We start from the raw sequence: 22,798 nt of genomic DNA, 5'->3' as shown, positions 1-22,798 counted from the left end.
ATAGGCAAAATGGAGGATTTTTAAAAAGTCTGCTAGCATAGAAATGTCAAAGGAGGTTCTCCAAGCAAAACACTTCTTTCATACCCAAAAGCACTTCATTTTTTGAGAACCAGTTAGCTATTGTACTCTTGATAATATCTGCCTGAAGTCAGGAGGTGTTCTGCTAATCAGTGGGGCCATTTAAGGGACACAGATACCAATGAAAAGAATGGTCTTATTTTACTATGAATGTAAAGACAACACAAAAGTAAAATGATAGATCCTATAATACTACACACTTGGCTTTAGCAACAAGCAAAAATAAAGCAAGGTAATGCACCTAATCATTAGAATTAAAGAGAAAGGGCAGTGATTGAGAAAGATAGATACATCACCAATTACCTAAATACTTTATCATCATCCAGAGTCTAGGGAGTCATCCCAGTCACTAGGGAGCCCCGTTTCACAGTGAGGACCTGGAGAATCCTTCCCAGCAATTGGGAAAATCTTACACAGTGCATCCACCCACAGGTGAGGTCTCCAAATGTGTCCATAAAAGCTGTGTCCAGCTTTTATAGGTCCCAATCAGCAAGTCAAAGTGGCTTGATTATGTTTTTAGCACAGAAACTCCTGGATCTGATGGCACACTTCCTGGCCACCAGGGGCCAGGGCTTGGCCAGAGCCCAGACCTCGAATGGGAGGGTTTCCCCTAAAATAACCTACAACCAAGTCTCTGTTCATGTCAGTTGGGAAAATTTCTTAAAATGCTACATTTCTTGCAGATAACTACACAAAGGTCATGTGAAAGTTTCTAAAGTAGTCGGTTTGGTGTTAAGCAGCATAAGTGTCTCGGTCATCTATCTTTAGCTAAATAATACTGATGGTGTCAGTCACATATTGCCCAGGGTCCATCTTGTAAGGCCCCCGCTGCTCAGGCCTAAGCACATCAGTGGGATTTCTCATACAATTAGAGCAGTTTTTCATATCCTCATGCAGTGTCTAGCTGTTGGTGCTCTGCCGTGACTGTGTTTGTACCTTGTGTTTTTTCACCACATCCCTCCTGTCGGTTCTGTTCGTGTGCTGTCTCCCACAGGCTGCTGACAGGTTGCTTTCCCTACTTTAGCCCAGGTGCTCAGGACATCAGTTCAAGGCTCTGCAGCCTCCAAGCTGGGAGTGATTTCTCCAGTTCTGCAGCTCTCTGCTGAGCTGCTTGTGTTTGTGCTCCTGAACACATTGCAGGCAAAATGCCCTGACTTTGCCCAACGCTCTGAATTAAGCTAACACCTCTAAGTTTGCCTAAAATTAGTGGTAACAGAATGAAGCTCGTACCTGTGGAGCAGACAAAAGGGAGAGTATAAGGGGATTATTTAGGTCTCTCAAGTGCAGCAAAGATTGACTTTAAAATACCTATTTAAAAACACATGCAGTTACATCCTTGCAAAGTGAGTATGAAATGTCGCAAAACAAAAGCAAGAATGGTTTATACCCAGGATGAGCTAAGCCAAAAAGGACATATATGTATTTTTAGTTAAATTTAGCAGTGTGTTGGAGTTGTTACTAATGACTGTGCAAAGTGTAAGGCATGAAGAACTGTACTCAGAATGTGAATGCATGTGAATACCACTATGTATCTGTGTGTATGTATATATGTGTGTGTATACCCATACACACACACGCACACATATGATTTTCCTAATGGTGTTCTATATTTATTGACCAGTTATTTGGAAACATAATCTTCAGATTTTGAAGGTGTTTTTATGTTTGGGTTAGAAGTCACATAATTTTTAATTCTGTGCTTCACCTGTTTATCCACTTGTTGTTGTTAACTGTGTTCATAGTTACCTCAGAGGGGCACTTCAAGACCAGCCCAGGGCAGGCAGTGATATTGTACCCATCATTTGAAGCCCTAAAGAAAGAATTCCCAGTATTTCTAAATGATGTATTTAAGACTTTCTTGGACCTTCCAGGATATCTGCTCCCCAAAGTTGATCACAGTAGATCGTGCAGCGTATTTCAAACCTTTTTCTGTCACCTCCTTAATGGTGGGACACAGAACTGCTTGCACTGTTTGTGCCTGTGGAAACTCTCTTGCCATCTTTAGAGATAAGTGTAGCTTTTAATGTTGGTGCCAATGAATTGCTCCCCATGAAGAAAATAGAAGAGGGGAGAGTGCAAGAAGAAATATTTGAGTCAGCAGTGAGGTAGAAAAGCGCTGATTATTGTGCTTGTGTGTCATTATGAGTTTATTAGTGCACTCTCAAAACATATTGTAGAGTAGCATTATTTGTAATGCTGATCTTTTGTTCATCTTTTGTTGCAGAGGTGACTTTTTTGCAAGGGCCTGACTTTTTTCAACCAGCTTGTATTGCCTATCAAGAATTTTCATGGTGACTCTTGGAAACCTGCTGCAGAGTCTTCCCTGTTTACTATTCAGTCCTGTTTCCTTCTTCCTTTAGCAGGTAAGCACGTGTTTCTGCAATACTAATTCCAGCTGGAAAATGTTTCCAAATTCAGACACCTGGAGAGTTTGTTTTGTTGGACTCAGTAGGGTTAACATCTCTCCTCCAAAATTCCCTGTAACAGGAAAATACCTGAATAATGGTGCAGTACTTTGAAGTATTTAGCATCAGTGCATGTCAGTCTGCATCCATCTAGCTTTAATGCATCTCAAAAAATGCTGTGCATGAACTTTCTGTTGGGAATCTATTTACAGCTGAATCAGGATTGTGAGCGAGCAGTATAGAAAATTGCTTGAATTGTTGCTGTCTGAGAGAAGCCTCTAAATAACTCTGTGTACTTGAGGAAAAAAGCCCTGAGGAGGAGAGCCAGAGTGGGTGATGGAGAAGCTGGGGTGTCACCCACCACAGTGCCCTCAAGCTGAACAAGAGCATTCAGCTATTGTTCACCAAGATCAAGTCAGTGTTGCAGAGACAGATATAACTGCCCTGGCTGGCTGTGCACTAAAGCATCAAGGGGTTCTCAAATGACCCATATATGATTGATATATATATACATATATATATATGGGTGTGGCAAGAAGGGACACTGAACAGCTGAGCTATAGGAATGTCTTACACAGCTGCAGCTTTTCTGCAGGGAGGCCTGGCCAAACCCTTAATATTCATTGTTAGAACTGGATTTGTGTTTGAGAGTCAAGGTTTTTAGGATGAAAAACGTTTTTAACGATTTCTTGAAATCACTTTTGTTAAATGCTAGTCATCAAAAGGAGAGTGTGTATGGTGGTGTGCAAGTGCATTTATGTGAAAGGAAAGTAAATGTGCTTACTCTTTGATGTTGTTCTGTTTTCCTTTTAACATTATCATCACATGTAAGAACTCTTTGTTTTTTTCAAAACAACTTAGAAATTTTCCCAGAAAACAAGTGTCAGTTTTCTCCTGCAAAAGAATTTTCTTTCTGAACATATAGAGGTTTATTACTAAACTGCAGAATCTAACCTCTGCCATGGCTTTAGCTTTTTTCCTTTGTTTTTTAAGGAAGGAGGTCTTTTCTAAAGGGTTAGCTCTTGAAAACTTCTATTTCGATTTACTTGGTGCTTTCTTCCCAATGTGTATGGAGTGGGAATGGTGGGAATTCCTGTTCTGTGCTACTTTATTGCAGTGGTAGCTGCATTTTCCTACAGTGTTACTTGTCTCATCCCAGGCTTCAGGAGTAAATGGTCTCCTGTAAACTGCAGTTTGCCAGAGCCTTGCATGATTCTAATCACAGTCACGGTGTTGGGTTGGAAAGGACCTTGAGGATCACCTTGTTCCAATCCCCCTGCCACGGGCAGGAACACCTTCCACTAGAGCAGGTTGCTCCAAGCCATGTCCAGCCTGGCCTTAAACACTTCCAGGGATGTATGCAAGGCTGAAACCTACAGCAGAATTTATTGTGTTCTGTGAACTGGGCACAGATGTTTCAAATGGAGAGAAAAATGAGCCCACTCATTATTCCTTGTGCTGCACTTTTTGTCCCCTAGGATTTCAAGGGTGTTATTTTGGTACTGCCACTCTGGATTGCCTTCCAGAGGGAATTTCTTTCCCTAACCTGAGTTTAAGATGTCAGTCGCAGAGGGGATATTGTACAATGGGAACTTGATAGTCCCAGGTCATGAGGAGCATCACTTTTCTCTTCATAAGTGATTCATCTGGAAAAGGTGAGGGAAGAATTACTCAGGCAGGAAACCCCTGCTACCTCTGCCTGCATTATTTCAAGCATACCCAGAAAGTTTCTGCTCCTGAACATTACAACAATAAATGCCTACATCTGCTCTTAGCTAAATTAACAGTCTACCAATTAATCTGCTACCAAACATGAGTTCTGTCAGCTGCAACTCTAAATACAGCTCCTAGGAGGATTCAGCCACTGCCAGCAGAACTAAGAGCTGCCTTCATGGTTCAATGAAATATTTTAAACATTCACTGTGTACAATCTGTCTTTGGTTTGTTCATTGTTAAACTTTTTATTCTTGGTATTCTAAATAACTCAGAGTAAACAGACACACATGTGTAAGCCCTCTGTTCTTAGTGAAGCATTTACAAACTATCTGTTATAAACTGTTTATAGATTGCCATGTAATCTGTAACCTTACTGTGACAGACAGTCAGATCAGAGTTTCCACCATGCAAGAAGGCATCATTAAACATTATACCTTGAGCAACTTGCCACCCTGACAAAGTGTTTGCTGACTGGAAATATCAATGTTTTATGGAAAATCACTGCCTTCCCACTGCAAAGCTAGTATTTTATAACCACTTGGGGTTTTTTCTCTGCAAATATGCATTACTTGGCTGGCAATACAGCAAACTTTAAGCAATGCTTTTGGTTTTATTGTATTAAAATTTTATATTCCAACGTATTTTTGTAGTTATAAGTATTACTTGCTCTTCATTTGGTATGCTATAATTTGAAGATCTTAGGAGTCTGGCTGTACTGTAACAGGGGCCATAGGAAACAGGTACTGAAGGCTTCAGGCCCCCTTAGTTTACATTTGCAGGCCACAGCCTTTGTAAATGTTTGTACATAGGCAGAATATGTACATAAGTTTGTATGTTCCTTTCTGGGTGTGTCCTGTGTTATTTCATGGAAATGTCACAGGTTTCAAACCCAGCACATGCAGAAGCCTTGGCATGTCAGGGCCAGTCAGAAATGGCAAAGTGACACACATGCTGTTCTCAGGAGGAGACAGAAGTCAGTAGGAGAGTCTTGAGGTAATAAAGGAGGTTAGAAGGGTTTACTGTGTCACAGCAGAGGAGCTCTCATTTTTATAGTAATGATGGGAAATTCCTGGCAAAATTTAACTCTTCGTTTGCTCCCTTTTTTGCCACCTCCAAATACAAAGAGGAGAACCTGGCAGTATTTTCATTTATTGTTCAATTGTTGTTCACTGCTGGAGGGTGTAACTCTGAGCTGAAGTCTCCCTAAAATTTCGTTTGATTCTCTAGCCACATGTTCTTAGCTGGTCTTTCTGTTGAGGCTGTCTCATGAAAGCCTTTGTCCTTTTTGTTTCAATCTCTCAATGCCTTTGGTCAGCAGCAGATTCTCCTAGAAATACTAATTTCATATCTCCCAACTTGAAATACCAGTTGAACTTATACCAGTGATAGCTCTTGAAGATTTCTTCATCCAGGGTCAGAGCATGTACTTGAGGAAATTAAACATTTGTTAATTGGATGCCAGATTCTTTACACTTGTATTATGATCAATCAGGCAAAAAAACTTTGGATGACATTCATATAATCTGATTTTAGGTATTTACACTTGAAATACCATACCATATCTGAACTACTCACATTATAATCTCTTTATAGCCGGTGGAGAGAACAGGCACATTTGCACCATTACTTTCCTGACCAGGTTGAAATATCCTTTAAAGGATGCAATGCATTGCACCCTGAATATGCCAAGCTTTCTCCAGCAGTTACAGAATGAGATCTGAATTTTCCTTTACATTTTCTAGTAGCTAGAGCTGAATGAGCTTAAAAAAAATGGAAGATCAAACTGGAATGACAGAACTTTATCTCAAGAGTGTCTTAAATGCACATTCCTGTTCTGACCTCCCAGGCCATTGTGCTGCTGTTGCTGTGGTCATGAGTGTCTTGTCTCTCTTCATAGCTCCTATGGAGAATTTAATCAAAAGGAAGAAAGTAATGCAGTAGTAAAGTATAGATACAAGCATAAATATTCTATCTATAGCTCTATCTGTTAATACTGTGTGAAATAATTCTACCATATAACAGCTTAAGTTTTACTTCTATTACATTGAATTTTGTGGTAAGTAAAGAAAGATAAAAGTAGTGCCTTTCATTCCAGTTCCATTTTCTTCAGGTCATCATCACTGAGGTCTGAATAATCCTCCAGAAGTTAAATTATGAGGATTACCAAAATAGGGTTTTTTGAAAAAAAAAAAAAAATCATTATATGGCCTGAAAATTGATTGAGTTTTCTATAATATCTTTAGAACCTGTGTTCTTCATTTGAACTAAAATGGGACCTCTAGCTGTTTCAAAGCCTGGTACTGGTAACCAGATAGCATTTCTTGATAAATGTTTAAGAAAAGTGTGAAATGCAAGTGAGTCCATATTATATTTCCATTAAACCTCTCAACTAGGTCTTAAAGTATCTAATGTTTTGACTACAAAAGTTTAGTCCCTCTCATAGGGAAGGACAGTTATATACTGTTAATTATACAGCCTTTAAAATTAAGGCTTCTATACTGTTTATTGGTTTGTTGTTTTGGGTTTTTTTTAACACTACCGAGTAACAGCAATAAGTTGGAAAGCTTTTTGCCTTTTTAAAATGAATGCTTGAAAACACTTGAGCCAAGACGATTTTTTTTGTTGAAAGCATTGGATAGGAAATAATACACTACAGTAAAAAAACACTGAAACTTTCTATTTTATTCCAGCAGAATAAGTCATGTTTACGTTTCAACTGACATGCTAAATTCTTGTAAAAAACAAATTAAGGAAATCCAAATTCAGTCAATGAATCAAAAGCCTGGATTCAAATTGTCTTTATGCCAGTTGTCATCAAAAGTTCAATTCTGTATACTCTCTTTCCTCAGAGAGTTCAGATCCGGATCCAAAACTTTCTTGTGGAACTAATCTCTGTAACAGATGACTAATAAAACCAATATAATGACACACACATATATTCATGCACATATCTCCTTTTCAACATGTGGAGGATTAGATAAGGGCCAGGATCATTTTATCCTTATTTTATGAAAAAGTGATTTGAGTCCTTTCCCTGTCCTCCTCCCTAACTCCTCCAGTCTGCTCAAATGTTTGTACTGCATAGATAAACACTGCAGAAAGCAAGACTGTTTTATTTATTTTTAGCAAGAAGATAAAAGCTTTGGTTTAATTTCTTCCCCATGTTCATCAATCAAATTAAACAGATGACCTAAAAATTGACGCAAACAAATGGCATCCAAAGTCCCCTGTCCATTTTATAATTGGATGCAGCTATGAGTACAGTCCCATAGAAGGTATTTTTGTATTTTATTTTTTTTTCTTTCCATGTGTTGGTGATTCACTCCTTAGAAGGGATTCACTCCTTTTAGGAGAGAATGGACTGGTTTCGTGACCTTTTACTTCTGCAACTAGAAATGCATGAACTCACTTGGAAAAAATATGAACCAAGCCAAAACATTATACAGGATAAAATTAATTCCAATTTGACCATTCTGAGACTGAGGAGGAAGAAAAAGAAATGTTACTTCCCCCTTTTCTATCTTTTGACTGATGCCCCTACAATTTGAAAGCACCAAAATATCACAGCAGGGACTAAAGCTTGAATGATGCAGCAAAACTGGAAGACTCACAGCGGCGCAACCGCTGTTCAGGTGTGGGTGAGGAGTGTGGCTGGAGAAACCCTGTGTTCCATATGTGGAAGACAGAGCAAAAGTGCAAGACAGAGAGGTTGTGTTTGTTTGTCAGGGTCACAGAGCATCCCATGGGAAGCATCTCACACCAAGAAGGGGTGCAGGTTTTTGTTGCCTCTAAAGAGGGGATGGCACTGAGCTGCTCCCTCAGGCTGCCTAGGGGAGGAGAGTAGCAGGGATTCCTGTTGTGTTTGCCCTGCCATCACTGCCCCTTCCATGCCTGCTGGAAAACCCAAAGAGGAGCATCTTTTATTAAAAAACCCACATGTGATGAATAGCCATTGGTTTATAAACCTTTGTGGGAGTTGTTTTGCCCTGTGAGGGGCTTATCAAAGAGTTAAAATGTAGTTAGAGGCAATATCCTAGGAAGCATGTGCTCACAGAAAGGCACATGTTTTATTGGGGTTTTTGTGTTTTACGTGGCTGTTTTCAGGGCTCCCTCCCCACTCACCTGAGGGGACACAGCCCCAGCCCAGCTGCCCTTCCACGTGGCCTCATCACCTCAGGTGTCATTGTGTTCCAGCCTCACACAGATGGGACTGAAATGAAATTTTAGAAAAAGCAGGTTGACACAAATGGTTTTGCCAGATTTTAAGAGTTAGGGTGACCAAAGGCTGCAGTTCTTCCACAGGACCAAGCTTTGTCCATCCTCCCGTGATCCTCCCCTCACTGTGAAGTTGGTGAAGTTCGGTGTAAACCTCTTTATAGAGACCAAAGTATCTCAAAAGGTCTTGAGACAGAGATTTGAACGTGAAGCTTACCACACTCCCAGCTTCGCCACCCATTAAAGGTTTTCAGTTTATTTTCTTTTTCTGGTGATATTCTCAAAATGGAGCATGCTCCACAGGAAGCAGTTCACACAAGTGCTGACTGCAAGTCTGGAACTAGCTAACCTAAAGCTGTCTGTATGAAGGAGTTGTGCTTTCTGGAAACATTGCTTTTTATACCAGCATCCCAGCAGAACATCTGAGAGCCTTGCTTAAGTTAAGTCCTTCAGCTTTTCTGTTTCAGAGTGTGGGAGCTCAGCCCAAGTGGTCTTTAAAACTGGTGGCTCTAGGGTAGCCAGCCTGGAAATCCCTGGATGGCTCAGAGCTCCCAGAAAAAAAAAAAAAAGGCATGCCTTTATAGAGCTTGAGCTGTTTTGCAATGTAAAGTTACTATTGCTCAAGTTTGGAGAACAGATCATTTGAAATTATGAAATGGAGCCTGGTGAACATAATAGCAGGACTCATCAGGAGACAGAGACAAGGGACAGATGAAGACACACAGATCTTGTGATTGATGCCTCTGTTCTTCCACTGCATCCCCCAGCAGCTTGAGGAGGCTGGTGTTTAAGCTGACTTTAGAAAAGGAGGAGTACCTCAATTAAGTATCTAGTTGTTGCTACCTCGTGGGGAGAAAAATGTTTCCTGTAAGGAAATGCAGTGGAATGTGCTTTACCTCCTCGATAATGAGGCATTCCTCCTAGGTGATAACTCAGATGTTGATATCATGTTGTGTCTGATTGAAGACTGAGACTGGCTAATGAGCTGCAGTGACAGTGAGGAGTTCTTCTAAACCTTGCTGTGGAGTCTAAAAAATTCCCTTTGAGATAAATGATTTCCCAGAGCATCCTGAGAAAACACTCAAAATGTGATACATACTTGAGAGGTCATAGTACTGGACCTGCTGACCTGGTGAAATGAAGATTTAAAGGTACAAATGTAAAATAATTTGTGCAATTAAGGCTTTTTATACTCTGGCTGCTTCCACTGCCCAATATCTCAGTCTGCAGGGACTGTCTCAGTATGAGAAAGTGTGAAGGATGTGTGTGTGAAGGATGGCAAAAAGTCCCCATTTTTATGTTCCTGTGAAAGTTTCATCAGGCTGAGTGCTGCAGAGTCCAAGTGTACAGATAGATATTGCAATTTTGGATTGTCTTTTAAATCTCTCTGGTAGTTTTTCCATTCAGAAGGATATCCATGTGAGGCAAAGGGAGAATGATGAATTTTCTGAAAGAATCCATTTGTATTGAATACCAGGTTTTTGTTGATTCTTGCAGGACTACAGGATTGGTTTCAGAGAGCTATAGTACAATGCAAATAACACAGTGTGATACCACCAAAGACCCCCCAGGTTTGCAGAGTTGGCTCTTGCATTGCTCGGGTCTGAAGCAACCTCCCTGACTTGGGCAGAGGAGGGGACAGCAATCTCAAGGCACAGTTCATGTTTCTAGCCATGCTCAGAGAGAGCATTACACGAGTGATATCATGGCTTTGAGAGAAAGACAGGATATTACTTGTATCTAACAGCTGCCCACCAGTGCACTTCATTAGAAACTCAGTGAGTTGCTGAAGTGGGCTGGTTCTTTATCTTGGTGACCTTCCAAGGCAATCAGAGCCTTCTTGGAAGACCTTGAATCAGAAATGTTTGGATATAAGAAAAATAGCACTGTGCAGCACACACTTCTCCTCTCTCAGGGTTCACAGATTTGGAAGGCACGGTGCCATATATAACTGTAGAAGACAGCACTGAGATACTGTAGCTGCTGCATCAAGGTCATGGTGTTCTGGGAGCCAATTAAAATTATGCAAGATAGCAATTTAGGAAAGAATTGCCATAGAGCTCAGGAAGGCAAAAAATCGTGTGTATTATGAGTTCAATTGCTTTGTAAAATTTTCCACTGTCTCATGATCTTGTAATAAGAGTAAAAAGTATTTTAAATGTTTGATTCACTTATTGATCAGAATTCTTGAGACCTTACTTTCTAAATCAAAATGTAATATTTGACTTCCATTTAAAAGCAAAGTTGTGAGCTTGTCTTGGAGTATACACTGGTTACAGTGGGTTGTCAGTGCACTGCGTGGACACCAGTAATACCTGAAACAGGTACATTTGGCATTCAGAACCCCATATCCTTCCCTGAGTGCATGTGAGTGGAAAGTGATAAGGCCACAGGTCATATAATCCAGAGCATTGGTCCTCACTTTCTCCAGCAGAACCGTTGCATTTTTTTTAGACCACTGCTCTGTCTTTAATTCCCAGAACCTTTACAGAGATAACTAGGAGCAATACTACAAGCCAGGAGAGTAGATTTATCATGGAAAGCTTGATGTTTTGGATGGGGGTATAAAAGGCATATTCCTATCCTAATTTTTTCCTAGTGCCTTTATCCTGAAGAACAAGACAAAAAAGATGTAGCTGTACTCTATTTTAAGAACTGCTTGTATTGCTATGTTCTGTAAAACCAAAAACTGCTGACAAAGGGGGTGGGATTTCATGGATGCTTTCAGCAGGTATTGCTTAATTCACAACCTGTGTTTAATTATGCTGGGGACTGGGGTCTATATCTGAGTTCAAGGCCCTGTTTTGCTGGCTGAAAAACAGAGTGAATCCCCAAACTAAAAAGGGTAAAGAAGAGCTCACAGTCCAGACGAGCAAACTGAAGCCTTGATTCCCTGAGAGCCAGTTGAAGAGTGGTTTGCAAATTTTTTGTTAGTACCAACTTTTCCTTTCCCTTTATATTTAAAAACTGCCTGAGGAAGAATTAACTAACCAAGAAAGACAAAAAACAAAGGAGGAGTACAAAAGCCAAGGGTGAAGGAGAAGCAGGAAGGGAGCAAGGTGGGGAGGCTGAGAAGTTCAGTGTACAAGTAATAAATACCATCTATCAGCAGACTGTGAAAAGAAACTACAATTGGATGGTTGCTGCTGTCTGGATGGTTCTTTGCTCAGATGCAGGTCTCTCTGCTGAGAAAATCTCTTAGGCACACTCATGCTGCTCTGCCTCACACTGAAAAACTTCGGAAGGGAAGGTCCAGGGAATGAGCCCTGATTGTCTGCAGGTTTCCATGCCATGGATGGCCAGGTCTGGTGGAAGCCAGTGTGAGTCTCTGGGGCAGGCAGTGGAGCTGCAGAACCGTGGGTCGCCTGCAGGTCGGGTCTGAAGCTTTGCAGGATGGACTGTTAACTGCAGGAGTAGAGACAGGGCAGAGCATCCCTTTCGAGCCCAAAGGGCTCCTCTTGGGTGTCTCCTTGTGACTGCTTAGGAAGAAGATACTGTCACGAGCATTTCTTTGTCACAGCCTCAAAGACAAATGCCATGTGTGAATCCCGCATGGAGGTGAAGGGGCAGGAAGCTCATCTCTGTCCAAAGGGAGGCAGCTGTGGTCATGCAGGCATGGTTGGTCATGGGATGCAGTACAGGAGGTGTTCCAAAGGTTGGGAAAATGTATAAAGCCAAGTCCTCTCTTACAAATCAGTGCTTGGCTGTGATGAGGGCAGAAATAAGATAAAGGACTAGAAAAACCAAGGGTTTATCTAGGACTAACCTCAGGAAACAAAAAGGCATCCTTAAGAATGCTTTTATCTCCAGAGGTTGCAGAGAGTCAGTGGGATAGAGGAGGAAGGGTAAATAGACCCTGTTTGGTTTCATACTTTCTTTACTCTCTTTATTCTTTGTTGTCTGATGATAAAGGAACTTTCTGTAGATACTGTAGCAAAGGAATTGATGACTCATAAGGTTTACAACTTCATTTCCTCCTGGCTCTTTTTATTTTTTCCTGGTGGTTGCATCTCCTTCCTCTCTGTCTCGCCCCTTGTCTGCTGGCGTGGCAGGATGTGCTGTGCCTTTAAGAAGGCTGTGCTGCTCTGTCAGAAGATTAATTCCTGAGCTTTGGCATGTGTCAAGGCATGCCCTAAGTTTTGTGGTGTAGTTTATGAAAAAGTAAAATGCATTTTTCTAGGGAGATTTTTAACTCCTTCCTGCCACAGAGACATTTTACCATTCTCTTCTTTGGTTGCAAAGTGTACACCACTCAGCATCACTGTAGGGAGTTCTGCTCTCTTCTCCAAAAGAGATAGGGAGATAAAGTGGAGTAGTGGGCTGCTTTTTTCTTTTCCAATTAGAATTTTTATTTATTGAGTTGTTTTGTTTCATGGCAAAGCTCTGAAGACTGAATAAAGCTGAGATGGCAAATTCTCTTACTCTTTCTATCTGGTACTGATACCACTGCAGTGCTCACCTGTCATTGAAGTAGCAAAGTGGTGTAGTCTAAATCATGTTGACCTATACCAGTCACAGCTTTATTATGAATTTCATGTATTGTGAATTTCTTAATGTTTCCCATTGTGAACATTACTTTTTACTTATTTTCCCCTCTTGTCATGGTCAAAGAGAAACTTGTAAGTAGACAGTAAAATTAAACTGAAAATTAACATAGCATTAAGTAAATAAAATGTATGGTTGTGGGGGGGGGTTTTGTGTGTTTTTGTTTGTTTGTGGGGGTTTTTGTTTGGTGTTTTGTTTGGGTTTTTTTTTTCAGCAAATCTCATTTTTTTGAAACCAAGTGTATGCTTGGGGAGGGCTGCCCAGATTGTTTTTTTTAATATTTTCTAGGCACAGCAATGCAGTCTTTAAACCAGGTCCCAGCAAGAATGTTGCAGTCATAACTGACATATCAGGAGGTAACTATGGAGTAACCCTTGTGATTTTAAGAGCAGTGTTTGATACGAGGTCCTGGATCTGTATGTTAACATGGTTTTCTAGTGAGAGCATAAATCCTCTTCAACTTCCAGCCTGTATTTATCTACCTATATATTGTTTTAGGCCTTGAGATAGAAGTTAAGTCCAGGTAAGCAGAAATTCCCCTGTGACTCTGTCACTCTGGTGGCTCTGGGACTTGCTGTGCAGTCACTCGCAGGATGTGGGCCCCACAGATCAAATAATTCTTTCTAGTAGAGACAGGCCTGTTTTTACAGGGAGAAATGTTGGAAGGGAAGAGAAGGAGCTAGGGCTGGCAGTGCCTTCCTCGCTGAGGTGGTGGTGTGGCTCTGATTAAACTCCTTAACCTTTGAGCTGCAGGGTTTGTGTGAGCTAAGTAGTGGTATTAGTGCCATGTACAGCATGCTGGGTTTAAATGAATTAACCTACCAGCACTTTACAGTCTCAGCTCTGTGATTGTGCTGAGTACAGTTGTTCTGTTTAAGGAGCTTGTAGTGCTCCTTACTGAGCCTTTGGGAGGTGTCCTCCCAGCCCCCAGTGCTCCCCTCCCTCCCAGTAAGTGACAGTGCTCCCATCCCTCTCCATGGCCAGTGGCGAGCAGTGTGTGCTGCTGGGCTGCTCTGGAAGCAGTGCTGTGTGGACAGCTCTTCACCAGGGGCTGCACAAGCATTGCCACAGCACAAGCCCTGCTCAGTTCTGTCTCCTGCATTGCCCTCTGGCCACCCGGGCCCCAGAAGTCCCCAGCTACCTATTCCCTGCAGCATCCACTTGTTCCTCTGCTGGAATGGGAAACAGAGGTCCAGGATCTCCTGATGTCTCTGCCACTTGCCTATGGGGGTGGCCTGGGCAAGTCACACCACCTCTCTCTTCTTCCCTTGTAATGCTGAAGTGCAGATTTTATCTTCTTCCTTCAAACCCAAGAGCTGCTTAGGTCAAGTTAATGAATGACATGAAGTCAAGCATGGCATAAATATGAAGTATTATTACTCTGCAATTAGGGGTGGAGGTAGCCCTTGTTGAAAATTATTTCCTTTATCATAAATCAACATTTGGTCAGGTGTAATCATAAAAAGGAGAAAGGAGTGTAGAGAAAGCCTGTCTCCTGTTACAAATTTTTCAGGAGATTGGAATGCTGGCTCACCTGTGTTTTTGGTGCATGTGTTGACTCTGAGTCTAGTGCTGGTTACTGAGATTGATGGAGTGCCATATAAATAGAATGACTTCAACAAGTGTAGTATTTCACCATAAAGATGGAATCAGAGTTAAAAATCCAAGGATCTAATCCAGTATAATAGCATTTTGCAAAACCTATCAAATTCACGGAAAGTGAGAAGCAGAAAAGCAACTGAGCTAGGTGGAAAATGAAATTAAAGGGAATTATATTGCCACTTATCTAACTAGTTGTTTCACTGAACAAGGCAGACAAACATTTTATCTGACCCCTAAGCAGAAGCTTAGGCTGAATTTTGTTCTGCTGCTCTCCCCAGCCATATTGTCCACAGAAATGGAATGCCCTTCATCCTATTTGGATAACGTAGTGTTGTGCTGGAGCTGTTTGCTCCCTTATTTTTATGCTGTAGAAGACATTTCATCCCTTAAAACATGGAGACATATATATATATACTTATGTAGTTGTATATATACATAATGGATTGTTGTTTGAAGGATTTAAACATCTGGAAGAGACTGGGGATAGTCATGTCTTTGTCCATAGGTTAAATGTGGGGCTGCAGGTCCCTTCTAAAGGGAAATGTTACATGCCATCTATTGTGATGTTTATTTGTATACTTGAGAATTTTGGTGTGGGAAGAGCAATTAATGCAATGCTAATTCAAGCAGCTGGGTAAAACCACTATGGCTAAAACTGGCTCAAGGTAAAAATAGATTTATTTCTCTAAGTAGTTCTGCAACTGGTTCCCATGGAGCTAACACCAAATACAAATTTTGGAAGTAAATATTTATATGGAATAATCTTATCTAACCTCATTGGAATAATGAGAGGAATTGTTTTTTTACTATAACATGTCAGTATATGATGCACATAGGGCAGGGCTCTCTGTGACAAATTGAGTTTTCTTGTAATGGAAGCTTTGTCATGTTATTTGGACACCAATAAATCTGGTAATAGCCTGAATCTAGACAACAGGCCATCAAGTAGAAAACAGGAAGAAAAAAATAAAAAGAAAGGATAAGTTCTTCTATTGTAGCCCCTTTGCAGTGAGTTTGAGGTTACTCTGCGAGGAGCCTTTGTGGCTTTTACCAGACTATTTGCAGATCAATGCTGTAGCAACAGAAGAACAGTTCTTACATTCTGGCTCAGTCTGTTGCAAACTATCCCAAGGATTAGCCAGGCAGTCCTGGATTTAAAACAGAACTGTGAGTGAATGACAGCGAACTAAGCATGGGGTGGAGTCTTGTAGCAGCATATCCTTCAGCTCCACTGCTGCAGTCAGGAAGAAAAAGATTTTTCCTTTGAAGATAAGACACCTGGGGCTTTTGTAGAAACCTGGTATGCCCCAAGTTGTGCAGCTGTTACTGCAACTTAAAAATAAAACGAACAAAAGGCAGAGAAAGGCAAAGCATCTGGCTTTTCTGTATGCCACCAAAAATTCATCCAAATGCTAAACCCCAGACCATCACTTTTCATTCTGCAGTTATATTGCTTGCCAATCCTTTGTGTGAGGCTTTGAGCCAGAGCAGCCTCTGAGGGTGTGGATGTGGATGTATGAGTGAGAGGGTTCAGTGTCGTAAGGTGGCAGGGCATAGGCAGTTATGAAACTTCCCAGTGAAGCCTCAGTGCGTCAGTATTGGTTACTTGGGTTTGGTTGCTTTGTTTTTTTTTTTTTCCCCTGTCCTTTGTCTTCCAGTTTCATTTCCATTTATGAGTGCAGGAAGAGGGGGGAGAGGTTGGGAAGTGCTGCAAGACCCCTCCAGGCTGCTGGAGGAGCCAAGCAGTTCCCGTGACAGGTGGAGCACCGCAGTGCTGAGCGAGATTCCCGGGACGTGGTGCCTGGGGCCACGGGGAAGGGAAGCCTTCACACTTGGGGCAGCTTGTGGTTACAAGGGGCCCCTTCAAAGTGCTGTAGCAGCAGCCAGAAGTTCGACTTATTTTTTGAAAGGACTGGAGAAATTATTAACCACAGTTGATGACGTCAGAGTTGATCTGATTAAAGGTTTGTTTTCTTGCTGGCAGAGGTGTGCTCCGTAGAGACTGGTTCTCTCTTCTTTTTTTTTTAAGTTTCTTTTTTGAACAGCAAACGGAGGGAACTGCTCGCACTGCTGCTGCTGCCGCTGCTCCAGCTGCGTGTGTATGTGTGTAAACAGGATGGTGTATCTGTAGCTGCCACACGCAGACACACATTTGACCATGAGGACTCTTCGCAGGTTGAAGTTCATGAGTTCGCCCAGCCTCAGTGATCTGGGCAAGAGAGAGCAGGCAGCCTTGGATGAGCGGGGGACCCAGCAGCGCCGGGCCTGCTCCAACGCTACCTGGAACAGGTAAGGTCGCACAGCTGTGTGCTGGCTCCTGGCAGTGTCCCCGTGCTCCCGCGCTGGCATTGACGGCTGCTCCGGGCTGGGCTGCCTGGCTCCTGCCTCGACAGGCTCACAGGCTGTCCTGGGACAGGCACTGGGGCTCCCACTCAGATAAATACAGGAGTGCCTTTTTTACCCTTGCTCTTACTCTTTCTCTGAAGGCTGATAACAAAGAGACGTCCTTGTCTTCCCTTCAGTCTTTGTTACAGACAACTGCTTGTTTCACAGGGTCCAGCTACAAATATATCTTTGTGTCTGTCTAGATATTCTCATTCAAAGTTTATTTGGCTTAGGTTATTTTTTTTTAAATTACATATGCACAACTATTAAATGTGTGCTGTTATCCATATATCTATGGTTATTGCTGGTAATTGACATAGTTATGACAAATCTACTAAGTTTACTCATGTTAGTACAAATAGATGTGTGCATGTGTGTATGTACGCATGCAAGCACCTGCACTTTGGACAGGGAAAATGACTCCTGATTGTTTTCTTTACTGTGTTTATTTTAATTCTATGGCTGTTTTACAAGAAAACCTATGCAAACATTATGTTGTGAATGTATCAATTAGCTCAGCTATTCAGAAAGCACCTTAATGTCCATTTTGGTGACAATCTTAAAAGATGAAACTAAGTCTCTAAACTGTTAGGATTTATGTTCTTAGGTCATTTTTGAAAATGAAATGTCACTTCCTGGATCACAGCTTGGAAAGTGTCATCTATAGTATTTTATGTATGGTGGTACAACTGTATCATAAACTATAAACTGTACCATGGAAGAAAAATACCAGTGAACTACAGACGCATTTGCTAAAGTTCTGAGAAAAATAAAATACATAAAATACCATATCTTCTGTCCTTCTCACCACTTGATTTGTGGTTTCATGTCTGTATTAAGAATTTGTTGCTGAATGCCAACAGTGCACTAAACTCTGAAACTGTGCTGGTAACAAAAGAGACCGAGTTTCTTCTCAAATATCATGCTATTTGTATGACCTCGAGTTGTATCTGATGCGTGGATGGATGGTGATGGTAGTTTAGGGATAGACTGGGCCATCTTGAGTTGTGCCAGTTGGGACTTCATTTGGCCAGTAGCCCTAAGGAAAGCAGCAGGGAGTAAGAGACTCCTGGGTAGGGATCAAGGAGACAGAGCCTTTTTTGTGATGACAGATTTTGTTGGCAGGGGTTAACTTTTCCAGGTCTTGCATTTGGGGAGGGACCTGTGGAAGCAGATTGGAATGGAGAGCAGATCAGGCACTCAGCTTGCTGGGAGGCAGAGAGTTCCAGGCTTGGGGCTGCTGATATTCAAACTCGAGGATTTTCCTAGATGAGATGAAGCAAGAGTTTGTTACTTTTAATTTGGACAAGACAGGTACAGCTCTGGCCAGAAGTGCTTGCCAGTCAACGAGCTTGACATCTGCATGTTTCATCCAAACAATTACACAACCGTCCCATTGCCTGTTCCTTGAACAGGTGTCTATGAGTCGTCCTATCACTGCTTTGCATGAACTCAGACCTAACTGTGCTTTCCACCCCTGGGTTGCCTTTTCCCAGTGTGTGGATTGCCAGGCTGTCCTTTTTGGTGGCATGTTGCCCTGAAGTGCCTGAGAGCACTAGTGGGGTTGTCGTGTGGGTGCAATTCAAGTGGGCATAGTGTGCCTGCATGAACAGCTTCCCAGAGCTGTGGCAGGTATTGCAGATATGAGCTGGTTGCACTGCATGGGCAAAGGGAAGGCCTTTATTTCTTATTTAACAGTGCAAGGCTTTCTCCTGAGTGAAAGAGTGAGTGAGGGTAATTCTTTTAGGCTCAGAAAGACTTGTATCATCTGTTGCTTTTAAAAAACTCAGATATTCTACTGTAAAACTGGGTCTTTATCCTGAGGAAGGTCAGGTCTTAAATGATACTGAATTAGATGGATCAAGAAAGTATCCACTGTCGCTTCTGCCTATCACCAGTGCATGCCCATCTTGACATATATAGCATGGTCTAGTCTTGAGGCAATCTGTTCATCTCTCCTGGGGAGACTGTAATGTTCCTGGACGTCTAAAGTTTGACTCACTAGGAATCTGGTCTGGGTTTTTGAACTCTTGGGCTGTGGGATTTCTTTTATTTTTCTGCTGCAAAACTGAAACAACTCAACATAGGACACTTTGCATACTTTGGTTTACAGAATATTATTCCAAATGAAATGCTTGCTTGTGTTGTTTCATTCTGTGTAAGCATAATAGCTGGCTGATCAAGGAAGTCAAGATGCACCAGCAGGGCTCTTCTCTCTCACCAAGCCTGGCTGTTCTATATTTAAATGTCTGCTGTTTTCTTGCCTAATGTTAGCAGCTGTGCCTGGGTGTGGCATGTGTGTATCTGCTTTTCAAAGAAGCCTTGAATCAAGTTCATGAGAGCTGAAGTGGGGAGAGTTGAAGTGCAGCACATAGCAGGTTCAGCCCTGCACAAACTGGCCCATCCTGTGCTGAAAGGCAGATCTTTGGGGCAGAGCAGGGCTGCTGCCCCTGGCCATGCCAGGGGCTGAAAAGCTGAAGGGCTGCCAGTGGGATGTTGTGCAGGACAGCAGCTCCGTCACTGCAGGTGTTTTCGGAGCAGGGGGTGGATGCATGGCTGCCCTTCTGCACTTGTTCTGTGCCTAGTCCAGTGATGTCCCCTCTGCCCCCTTCACACCAGGCTCAGCTCACACTGTTCATACCGAGAATTCTTTCTGCATTTTGACACCTGGGGAGGACAACCTGAAGGAACCTAACTCAGCTTACTGGGGGGGTGTCACTCTGGTAGCAAGGAAGGTCACCTCCTCCCTGATGACTTCTCTCCACGTCGGAACTAAAATGCAGTGAAACTTCACAGCACTATTACATCAAAGGGAAATTGGTGCCAAGCTGCTGTCTGCTATTAGGCAAATGAGACTTTATATCATGGCTTTTTCAGAGCTTGCTTTCCCGTGAACCCCAGATCTGTGCAGCAAAACACGGTGCAGTTCTAGCAACCAACAGCAACACAGCAGAACACTTCAGTACAGCTCACAGAATTTGCATGGGATTAAAATAGTTTAGATTTTTTTCACTAGCACTGTCTTCAGTTCTTGTTCTCCCTCCCCAACCCCCATTTCTGCTTCAGGCAAAAAATGAGGGCTGAATGCTGACTAAACCAATTGGGCTGAGAAATCCAGGGGTTTTAATCCTGAGCTCATGTGCCAGGGGTCTCACTCAGGCCAAATAAATGGCAGGATTTTCATTCTGGAAGAGCTAGCTCCTAATCAGGAGCTGATACTGTCTGAGTTGTGCTCTGGGAAAGCCTCTAGTCAAAAGCTCTTAGATCCTCTTTGATGTAAGAAAATACAGAGCATTCTCAGAGACGTGAAGGAGTAGGAGATAGCAAAGAAAAGGTGGAGAAAACAGGTGAGTTGCTTGTGACATTAGTGAGATCAGCAGTAAATCCGAGGAGATCTGAAAGGATTTTATGGTCTGGGCTAATTTTTTCCAGGGTTGTAATAAGCACAACAGCTTGCTGTAAAATAACTTTTACAGTTATGAAAACCATATTTCATCTCCTATTTTAAGATTAATATTTTTTCAGATCACAGGAAGGCTTTCCCCATGGAGAAAATATTCCAGACCAGCATATTTTCCTCTTTCTTCTGTTATTCAGTTTTTATTTAGAAATATTTTTTAATATTTCTGCATGTCTTAGGATTACACTTTTTTCTCTGACCCTTTATTTGAAGCCCTCTGTGGAGTGTTTGGTGCTCTGTGTGCATGGGGGGCAGACAGGATCTCACTGTGGGGTGGGAGGGAGAACAGGGCTGGTGAGGGAGACTTCCATGGGCCCAGCACCACTGCTCTCCATGGAGCATCTTCCAGCCATGACTACAGTAACAGAGGGTGGTGGTGGTGGTAGGGAATTGCTACTCCCCAGAGCCCTCCAGAATAACTTGCATTTCCTTGAATGCAGGAAACCGGTCTTTGTCCTATAGTCCGTGGAGATATTAACTGTTAGTAACACTTCCAGGAAATCCCCTCACCTCTCTGTCTCAATTTCTTGGTGTGTAAGAGCAGTGATTATAGTTGGTGAAGTGAGTGAACTAATGCCTCCCAAACTCTTTGAAGAGGGAGTTTTCAGCTTATTTCACTTGTATGACCAAGTGCTTAATTGCAGCCTGTCCCTCTTTCCAGGTTGCCTTACCTTGGGTAGAAATTCCAGGAACGTAAGTGAACTAGCATCTGCAAGGTTATTTTGGAAGGGTCCTTTCCTCATGGAAAGCTGGTGGAGTTGCAGCTGTACTGAAGCTGTGCTGAAAATGGGCTCTTCCCAGTTGGATTAAGCTAATTCAGAAAAATAACGTTTTACTCTGGAGCAAGGGTGTCGTCAAGAAGGTTTTGGTGGAAGTATATCAGGTGAATTATTGTTAATTAGCTGTTCATGTAACTGTGCAGAGGAAATTTGCCCTAACTAATTTTGTCCCTTTTGAAAGTGAAAATATTGTCCTTAACTGCCTGGTAGATAGTCAGAGGGTGTGATTATTCACACAGCATTGTTTTTTCTTCTGGACTTCACCAGAACTCTGGGCAGGGGAGAATTTGCAAACACTAGATAAAAATCATGGTGATATTTTCACCTGTGTTGTTTGCACACAAAGGCAGTGACTGCTTTAGAGACTAAAATTATCTGTGTGATGTTTATGGAATGTCAAGGTTGTCCTGCTCTTTTGCCAGAAAAATTTCTCTGCCAGAAATGGGCAGTAGCCAATAATAGATTTATACTGTGCAAAAATCAGAATAATCCACCCCGCCTTGCCCACCTTGACCCTGCCCACTGTTGGGCTGGTTGGGAGTGCCATCAACAAGCATCCAGCTCTGTGCTCCAGGGATTTACACCTTCCAGATCCCTTCATGGTGAAGCTGATGGTGGGGGAAGTCTATGCTGTGTGTGCTGAAGCTGCCATTCCCCACGTTTTGGTCAGCTGGAGCGACCTCCTCCTCCGGAGCTTCAGTCAAATGTGGGATGAGTTGTCTTTCGAAAGAGAAGTTTCTGAGGCTGCTGAGTTGATTTTTGTGGCTGTGAGTGCTGCCTTGGTTGTAGCTAGTTTTCTTTGGCAATCTGTAGCTCCGGTGGGATAGATAAGTACAATACATTGCTGGAGCTATCTGATATTTTGTTGTCATTCTAAAGGCAATCCCCCAAATAACCCAGTCTCTTCAGTTTTTACATCCTGATTTCCCCTCCTCCAGCCAGCCTGCTCTGTAGAGCTGTTTGGGCTCTGTTGGACTCTTCTTTTGTTTCCTGCAGTACCGTGTTCCTGTGCACACACTTACACACAAAGCAACTACAGAGAAGGCGTTCACAGTAATATTAGTGCATGAGTGCATCCATTATTAACTTTCATGTTGTAAAAGAGGTGCAGAAGGGAGTTTACAAGCCATTTTCAGTTCAGGTTAACTATTGCAATATAAGTTTAATTATGTACATTACTGACTTAAGCCTCAATGAAAGCTGGTTGCAGGCACAGGTAAAGTGATCCACCACCTCAAGCATCTTGCAGGACTTCTATGTGTAAGCAGCAGTTCAGATTTGCTTTACACCAAAAGGCTGAACCATTCTGACCAAATCTTTTTAAACAATCACTTGTTAGAGAAACCCATTGATTTAAGCAAGGTCTGGGTTTGTTTTTTTCATTAGCTTAAGGTAACTTAGAAGATTTAAGCAAAGTTTTTATTATCCTGACACCAACTGAGGCCACCAGCAGCATTCCAGTTATTCTGACTCCTCTGTGTCTGCTCTTAAGGAAGCGTGGAGGGCCACTTCCAGTGCCATTCCCAGGTAACCTGCAGGCAGGGCCTGTATCCTGCACCCTCCATACAAGCACTGCTGTCTGTGATGGGAAGGAAGGGCAGGTGGTCAACTTA

General features: G+C 42.2%; 1 protein-coding gene across 6 annotated transcripts in view; it reads left to right on the top strand.

Moving 5' to 3' along the window:
• PRR5 (proline rich 5) overlaps positions 1–22,798 on the top strand; it is an 88,492-nt gene that overhangs the window by 22,222 nt on the left and 43,472 nt on the right. For 3 of the 6 annotated variants that reach the window (XM_088164881.1, XM_088164883.1, XM_088164882.1), the window contains 2 exons: positions 2,303–2,441; positions 16,737–16,850. In XM_088164881.1, coding sequence (XP_088021007.1) covers positions 16,747–16,850 — 104 coding nt within the window. In that variant the 5' untranslated portion in view covers positions 2,303–2,441; positions 16,737–16,746. Of the gene's footprint in view, positions 1–2,302; positions 2,442–16,590; positions 16,851–22,798 lie in introns of all 6 variants that reach the window. The other 3 variants (XM_014880263.2, XM_088164879.1, XM_088164880.1) reach the window with 1 other exon arrangement.

This window comes from Sturnus vulgaris, chromosome 5, assembly GCF_052056855.1.
Source record: "Sturnus vulgaris isolate bStuVul1 chromosome 5, bStuVul1.hap1, whole genome shotgun sequence".
Classification (NCBI taxonomy): Eukaryota; Metazoa; Chordata; class Aves; order Passeriformes; family Sturnidae; genus Sturnus; species Sturnus vulgaris.
The sequence above is the reverse complement of the archived record's forward strand: the minus strand, read 5'-3'. Positions and strand labels throughout refer to the sequence as shown.